General features: G+C 47.1%; 1 protein-coding gene across 1 annotated transcript in view; it reads left to right on the top strand.

Moving 5' to 3' along the window:
- LOC123972547 (golgin subfamily A member 6-like protein 22) overlaps window positions 1–7,562 on the top strand; it is a 9,848-nt gene extending 2,286 nt beyond the window's left edge. Inside the window, exon 5 of the mRNA XM_046052070.1 lies at window positions 7,464–7,562. Within this exon, the coding sequence (XP_045908026.1) occupies window positions 7,464–7,562 (99 nt within the window). The remainder of the gene's footprint in view (window positions 1–7,463) is intronic.
- Window positions 7,563–8,744: the final 1,182 nt, after the last annotated feature.

Genomic DNA, 8,744 nt, shown 5'->3' with positions numbered 1-8,744 from the left:
CTGCCAATGATCAACAAAGCCCACATCGTTTGCTGGACACCACCTCGACAACCAGCGGCGGAATGACGACATGCGGCTATACATGTCATCACTGGTCAGATTTGGCAGAGGTCCAGAGAAAACTACGGTGTCCGACATAGTTTTTGCATATGTACACACCGACTCAACATTAATCTTAGTGACCTCCGATTGGCGTAACCGGGAGTCATTACCGCCGACGTGAATAACAATCTTACTGTATTTACGTTTATCCTTAGCCAGCAGTTTCAAATAAGACTCAATGTCGCCCGCTCTGGCCCCAGGGATGCACTTAACTATGGCCGCTGGCTTCGCTAACTTCACATTTCTCAAAACGGAGCTGCCAATGATCAGAGTTGGTTTCTCAGCGGGTGTGTCGCTGAGTGGGGAAAATCTCAGAAATGTGAACAGGTTGATGGTGCCCCGTGGGCTTTGAATGCTTACGACTATTCCTCCTTCAGACAGTCACCCAGCCACCCCTTCCTGGCTGCACAGGGGATGCCGGGGGACGGCTACCAGAGGCTAACTCAGGCCGTTTCGCACCAACTACCGGGGACTGGCTAGCTACAGTAGCTAAAGACTGATCTACCAAGGTGCAGAGACGGACTTCTAAATCACTGAGCCTCGCCTCCATGTCTATAAATAAACTACTTATTACACGTACCATTACCACTAAAGGAGGCAGAGGAGTAACTGAACATCTGACACACCGAGCAGGAGAAAGTAGGAATGCGAGGAAGGAGAAGCCATTGCTGGCTGCTGAGCTAATCTCACTGGAGGAGGAGGAGGATTTTGAAAAGTGCTCTACAAAGTGCTTTAACAAGTGTAAAGACAATAATACAAAAACAATACAAGATAAAAGCATGAAAACATTAAAAAGACTAAAATAAATATAAAATAAAACGGATAAAGTCAAATAAGATCGGGAAAGGCTCTCCTATAAAAGTATGTTTTAAGAAGGGACTTAAAAGAGTTCACTGACTCAGCCGACCTGATTTCCTCGGGCAGGCTGTTCCAGAGCCTCGGGGCCCTGACAGCAAACGCTCTGTCCCCTTTAGTTTTCAGTCGAGACTCTGGAACAGACAACAGACCTCTGCCCGAGGATCTCAAGGTACGTGCTGGTGTTCATGGGACTAAAAGGTCAGAAATATAACAAGGCGAGAGGCCATGAAGAGCTTTAAAAGTGATCAATAGAATTTTAAAGTCAATTCTAAAACATACTGGGAGCCAGTGTAATGAAGCTAAAATAGGAGTAATGTGGTCATATTTCTTAGTTCTGGTTAAAAGCCTGGCAGCTGAATTCTGGACAGTCTGGGGTCTATCAATAGATTTTTGGGTTAAACAGGTGAAAAGGCTTTTGCAATAATCCAGGCGTGATGAGATGAAGGCGTGTAAAATGGTCTGTGTCAACATAGATTGAATTTTTACTATATTTCTAAGTGGATAAAAACATGATTGAACAAGCTTTGTGGTGTGCTGCTTGAAATTTAAATTACTATCAAACCAAACACCAAGGTTCTTTGCCACAGGCTTAATGTGATTTACTAGGGAACCAGCAGATGGCAGTATTTGATTTGACATCCATTTTTTAACTTCACAAAGGCAGTTAAGTGAACTCAGCATTCCAGGGTCTGTAGATCTGACGGGCAAGTATATTTGTGTGTCATCAGCATAAATATGAAAAGAAATGCCATGTTTATGGATAATCTGTCCAAGGGGAAGCAGATACAAGGAAAACAAAATGGGTCCTAAGACCGACCCCTGAGGCACACCATATTTAACTAACTGGACATAATGAGGAGACATAGTTGTTTACAGACATGCAAAACTTCCTATTTGACAGGTAGGATGAAAACCATTCTAGCAGTACCAGAGATTCCCACCCAGTGCCTCAGTCTGTCTAACATGTTGTGATCAATGGTGTCAAAAGCAGCACTAAGGTCCAGGAATACAAGGACTGAGCACATACCTTCATCAGCAGACATTAAAAGGTCATTGGTGACTTTAAGCAGGGCAGTCTCAGTGCTGTGGTACTTCCTGAAACCAGACTGAAACTTATTTTCTAGTACAGTGAACAGCTGTTTGGACACAATTCTTTCTAGAATCTTTGCAATAAAAGGCAGTTTTGAAATTGGTCTAAAATTATGTGGGAGGGAGGGATCTAGGTTTCTTTAAAAGTGGGTTCACGCAAGCAGTTTTAAAATAATCAGGGACACAACCAGTAGATAGGGAGCTGTTGAAAACAGATCAAATGGGGCCCAACAGAATCTATTACTTTCAGTAAAAACTTTGTAGGTATTACATCAAATGGGCCAGAGGACACTCTCATTTGTGATACTGTTTTTAAAAGCTCAGACAAGTCGATGGGATAAAACTGGTTAAAACTCTCTTGTTGCTGGTGAGGAACCTCTGAGTAAGAGGCCATGGGGGTAATAGAGGCTCTGACACCACCTTATGGGTAAAATAAGATAAAAACAATTCAGTCATTACTTCCAGCTGAGGCACAAGGAGGGGTTGGGTTTACCAGCTGATCCACAGTCTTAAACAGAAACCTGGGATTGTGTTTATGTAGTAATGAGTTCAGAAAAATGGTGTGTTCTTGCATCCTTAACCATGTTATTGTATTTAATTGATAAATCCTTCAGACTGAGGTAATGGACTTGGAGACTGGATTTTTTCCATCTGCGCTCTGCTTTCCTGCATTCCCTTTTTAGGCTGCGAATGCTGTCATTTATCCAGGGTTGCTTACTAGCTTTAGACGTAGGCCTAACCTTTAGAGGAGCAGTAATATTTAGTGACGACAAGCAGATATGATTGAAGTGATCAACCAGATTGTTGGTGTTGGAATCAGACAGGTGTTGGCTTTGGCTCTGAAAGAATGTGCAAAACTTTGAAACACTTTGTTCATTAAAGATGCGGGTGTGGTGTATAACATATGTGCATTTGACATTACAGTTTAAAATAACACTCTCTAGCAGCTGGACAGAGGCCCAGTGAACTCTTAAGGGCGAGTAATGATTGATGGGTGTGTAAAGAGTGAACCCTCCTATGGAATTTGACCTCTGACCCAGTGTTAGGGGGAGTAGTGATTAGTGTTTATGAAGGGACTGAACCCTTCTATGGTGTCCAACAAGATGTCTACACTTATCCTTTAGAACTTTGCCCTTATATGGATTGGAGCTTTAGATTGCAGACCGTGACCCTTATATGGTATTTAGCAGATACCTAAACATGTCCTATATAAGCTGTGTTTGATGTACAGAGAGAGAGGCCATCGGGCTGGGTCACTCTCCAAAAATCCTCCAGGCGGTTTTGGGGGGGCGATAAATTATAACAAATATGATAGGTTGCAGCCCTCCAAGTTTAAGAGTGAGAACTTCAAAAGAGTTAAATTCATCACAGCGTACTTGATGACATTAAGTTTTTTCTATACAAGCTCACTAACCCACCACCACGACCACTGACCCTCGGCTGACTAAAACAATCATATTGAGGCGGACACAGTTCAGCTAGCTGGCTATAGTCATTCATCTGGTACCAGGATTCAGTTAAAAACATAAAATCTAGATTTGCAGACAAGATAAAATCATTTAAGATAAAAGTCTTACTTGAAAGTGATCTCACACTGAAGAGACATTTTAAATGAGTTTGTTCTGGGTGCTGGTTGGTGCAGTTGTCCTAATCCTTAAGAGATTACTAATATTTCTGTGTGGGATGTGCACATTTCGGTTTACTGGTCTATGCGTGATGATGACAGGAATAGAAGTCTTTGGAACAGCGCTGGGAACAGACGGCTTTACATGCCAGCAGGTGGAGACAGTTGTTTGTGGCAGTGAGGCAGAGATCTGTTCAGTGACTGGTGGTGTGTCCAGGTGTGCTGCATGAATGATTAGTCATTCACGTAAGTCACGTGTGGACCGCACCACATGCTGTATGTGCGCAGCTAACATTTCTGAGCCCCGTTTGTTTGGGTGAAGTCCGTCTGTCTTAAAAAGAGACATTCTTTGCCAGAAAATATAAAAATTATCCACATAACACACATGGTGAGCCCTGCAGGCAGACTGGAGCCAGTCGTGGAGGCCAAGGAGTCTACTGAAGCGGCCAGCACCGCGACCAACTGTGGGAATGGGACCAGAGATAAAAACGGACTTTCCACACTGCTTTAAAAAGCTAAGAAGACGGTTAAAATCTGATTTTGTCAGCTCAGACTGCTGAAGAGCTGTGTTCCGATATGGACTATCACTCTTGTGATGGGGGACGGGAGCGACTGCATTAGTTCCTGGAGTTTTTTTAAAATGTCAGCCGTGGTGGCACCTGGGAAGCAGTGAGTGGTAGTGTTAAAGAAACGGATGTTTCTGGTTATGGAGTCACCAATTATTAGTGTGGTTGGGGAGAAAAGAGGACGAGGAGATGCCGGTTGTGGGGTTCCAGAGCAGGACTGAGCAGATTCTACATCAACACTGCGTGCGGACTGAGGATGGAGTGTGTGTGTGTGTGAGCTGCCGAGTGTTGCTGGAGTAGCAGTAACAGACCTAAGAGAAGGGCTACCCGCCGGTGCAGGGTAGAGACGGCCTCCGGAGCGTCTGAGCACAGCCTCCTTCAGGATCCTACGTCGGGAAGCGGAGGTTTTTGACTGGGATGACGGCTGCCGATCAGGCCCAGCGGCAGACCGGTGGCCCAGTGCAGGAGATGTAGACAGTGGAGGAGATGCAACAGTGTCGGCAGGCACTATGCACCGAAAGAGATCTGCATCGGGGAGATTCGAAGCCGCAGGTGCATCCGCTGGATGGACCGGAGTGTCGTTAGACAAGGCTGCATAGCGGTTGGAGAGGCCGATGGACGGAGGAGAGGCAGCCCCATCCGAGCCTCTCTTGCAGCCACGGACCACCACTTCAGCCCAGGTTGACTGATGCTTTGGAGTCGAGCAGGATGAATGCCTAGGAAGGCAAGAGGGGTCACATAACACGGTGTCCTGGATGTTAGCGGTTGCGCTAAGAGAAACAATCTGTTTGGCTTGTACTGAAGCTACATCCATAAAGCCAGTCAGCAGGGAATCTTTCTCTTTGAGTTCCTCTGAAAGTCGTCGGATGTCTTCCATAAGGTCAGCAATCTTCTTGTTCGCTTTCTTAAGGAGTGTGCAGTCCTCATGGGGCAGAGTTATCTCGGCTAGCATAGCCGCTGGAGCTTTGTTGCGATCAGTAGCGTTGATCGCGTTTTTACGGTCATCTATCTTAAAATCCATGTCGGATGACTAAAATCCTTAACCCATGTAAAACTTAAGTTAAACTTAAGTTAAATAAAAAGGATATAAAAAATGTAACGAGTGGATTAAAACTGGATAGGAGTCCGGTGTAAGACGGAGCTTCCGACAGGTGGCTACAGACGCCAACGCATGCGCAGAGTGCAGATTATGTCAGAAATTACGTCAGCGATCTTGTGACAAGATAACTACTAGCGTCAACTACTAAAACTTTTGAACTATGATATTGAACAGCAGTCACTAAAAGATGGAAAGAACTGAGTGCTTAGGCAGAATTACTGTAAGAATAAGTGTTTAGCGGACAGTTGGCCGCTGTAATCTAACAAATTTAACTGGTATTTAGCGAGAGCAGCACAACATGGTATCAAGTGTGGTGGGAATTGCATGTTTAAATAAACAGCTCAGGCAAACACTTGTCTTTCTGTGAATTTTATTCAAGTCTTCTGCAGAAGGAACTCACAGGGACACGCATCAGAGTATCATCCGAGTGAGCTCCCATGTAACAGCTCATGCAGGTTTTATCTTAGTCTCGAGGTCGGAGTACTATCTTATCAAAGGAACATGGTGTCTCTCAGTGTTCCCTAGGGGACACTCAATTTGGATCTATAGGAGGACACTCCTGTCCAAAGCACATGTGGTGAACAACCTAAAGTCCTGACCCCTCTGGAAGCATCACTCACATTCACCTTCCATTGACCCCATACACAAGAGGCTGGTGAGATAAGTTACATGGCAGTATCTTAAAGATGGAATCATGAAATTCCCGTCACACAAGCACTGGAAACAGAAATGAGTCGACACGCTTACCGCAGTATGTCAGCAACGTCAGCCACCTCCATGTTAAAACCTGGATGACCTGTAATTTTCTTATGTTAAACTCAGATAAAACTGAAGTTATTGTTCTGGGACCCAAGCACCTCCGTGACGCATTATCTAAAGATATAGTTTCCCTTGATGGCATCGCCTTGGCCTCCAGCACCACTGTGAGGAATCTTGGAGTTATCTTTGATCAGGACATGTCGTTTAAGTCTCACATTAAGCAAATTTCAAGGACCGCCTTTTTTCACTTAAGTTGGAGGAGAAATTGTCCATTGAATTCAAAATCGTTTCTGGTCAAATTGATCTCTAAGAGTTGCAGTAGTTCTGTCAGGTCTTTAGGCGTTTGGGTATTATTTTTTTGACTGCTTGGATGCCTTCTGAAATTACAATGTTTGTGTAGAGACCATCTATGGTAAACAAATGCATTTAGGGGGATGTTAATCTGCTTAATTCTTTCCACAAAATCATAGGTGTCCTTGACATAATTGGCATGCCTGATTGAGAGGATTGAGGAAACGGTCAATGAACTCAGCTGTATAGTAGGTCTCGCTGCTACGGACACAATAGGACATCCTGGAGGGATCTCATGTGGTTTGCTCCACCCAGCAGGGTCCTTATGAATTTTGGGCAGTATGCTGAACAGTCTGGGTCAAGGTTCGCTGTCACCCTTCAAGTATAGAGTCTGTGAGTTTTGTTGAATGATTTTATGATCTTGTCAATGAGGGGAATAGCATCCTTGTAAATGGGTTTCTTTAGCTTGGAGTAATAAGTCGTGTCGCTGTCTGTAGCCCTCCCATAGGTACTGTTCCCTGTCCGTGATCACCACTGCGCTTCCTTTGTCGGCTGGTTTGATGTCCTTGTTCTGTCTCAATTGGTCTAGTGCTTCAAACTCACATTTGTTCAAATTTTGTTTAACCCAGCCGAATCTAAATTGGTTTTGGAGGTATTGTAAGTCTGTCTGCAGGTAACTTACCCTTAGGGGGCACCCACTGGGACTTGGGAGTGAAAAGTGGTGGTTGTGTGGCCTGAGGAAAAGCCAGCTTCGCCATCCTGATTGCTCTCTGTACCTGTTTAACAGTAGTCATTGTTTTTTGTGCCCTGTTATTAACCCCAAAGGAGAGAATCAGTTTTTCAATGTTTGCAGACACATTGGTCCTAGCCAAAATGGCTTCTGCGTGCCTGAAAGTGGCCCCAGGGAAGCTGTCTATTTGCAGGTCAGGGCACTGGAAAGGGGGAAACCTGGCAACATTTGAATCCCCAATGATCAGCCACTTGCTCCTGGCTGACAGGCACCATTCTTTCATTTTTCTGCTGGTGTTAATGTGTTGTGTGGGGCGACGTACCGGTGTGTTTGCTGCTGTTGCAGCTGCAGGTGGGTCAAAGGTCAGCTGTCTCTGAACAGGCCCCAAAGCCGTTTTTGGGACAGGAGGCAGCGGTGCTACCTGCGGAGATGCCTCCATCATGATTGCCTCGTCGGCCGTGGCCGTGGTGCTGGGGTCCTCAGGAGGAGCTGGAGGCTGAGGTGAGCTGGGGGCCTCGCTCCGGCGCCTCGCGGTGCGCTTGGATCTCTGCTCCTTGGGCTCCAGCTGCGTGTCAGGGACGATCCCAGAGGAAGGAGAGAGAGAGGGAGGGAGGACAGGTGCAGACAGACAGGTGAGGGGAGAGGAGAGAAAGTCAGGAGGGAGAGAAGGGAGGAAAGGAGGAGACTGAGGATCCGTGGGCCCGTCCGTCCTCTGCTCAGTCATCGTGGCCTTGGAGAGGAAACACGGTCCGGCCGGTGTTGAGATGTCTGGCAGGAGGAGGTCCACTGCAGGTGGGGCGTGTACCTCCGCTGTCACGCTGAGCTGACGGGCCGGCGCTGGGTTCCCCTGCGCTGCAGGCGGCCGGTGTGGAGGCTGGGTGGCGGCAGGTGGTTGTGCAGGTTCTAGAGCCGCTGGTGTGGGCGGCGGATCCGCCGGCGTAGAAGGTGGGGCTGCCGGTGGCCGCAGAGTCTGAGCAGTCCCAGGTTGAATGCCAACCGGCCCGGGGGGCAGAGCTGTCGCCGTCTGAGTCTGTGTGTGTGGAAGGCTGTGCGTTGTCGGTCTGTGTGATGCTGGCCACCGTTAAAGTCGGGTCCACTACTACTGCGTGTGCTGCTACGGGAGGGTGGGCTGGCGGGCCAGGCTCGGCGTGAGCCGGTGGGGCTCTGGAGAGGCGCTGGATCAGGAGCACCTGTGTGTCATCAAGCGTATCTTGGTGCAGTCTGCGCCCAAAATGGCGTCTGGCCCAGGCTGAGGCTACCTCAAAGTTCTCTCGCCAGTCAGTCACTTCTAACTCTACCAATATCTGCAGGTCCGTCTGAATGCAGTCCCTGTAGTGGTCCCTGAGTATCAGCAGTGTGTTGTAAGCCCAGTTTCTGGCGTTACCGTCAATGAGTGACAGGGTCGTGGCGTTTGGAGCCGCCGGTTTGATAACAGTGGCCAGATTGTGGGTCATCTTAGTGATGGAGTTGGGTGGTTCTGGTGCCATGACATTGCTAAGGTGGTGTTTAGCTTTGATCAGTCTGTAGACCACTCTGGTTCTTAAGGTAAAGTCTGGGTCAGACGGCGGAGGGTCGCCTGTGCCGCGTTGCCCTCGGGTCGCTCTATTGAACCCCTCGTACCTGTTT

Source organism: Micropterus dolomieu, linkage group LG06 (genome assembly GCF_021292245.1).
Source record: "Micropterus dolomieu isolate WLL.071019.BEF.003 ecotype Adirondacks linkage group LG06, ASM2129224v1, whole genome shotgun sequence".
Lineage (NCBI taxonomy): Eukaryota > Metazoa > Chordata > Actinopteri > Centrarchiformes > Centrarchidae > Micropterus > Micropterus dolomieu.
The sequence above is the reverse complement of the archived record's forward strand: the minus strand, read 5'-3'. Positions and strand labels throughout refer to the sequence as shown.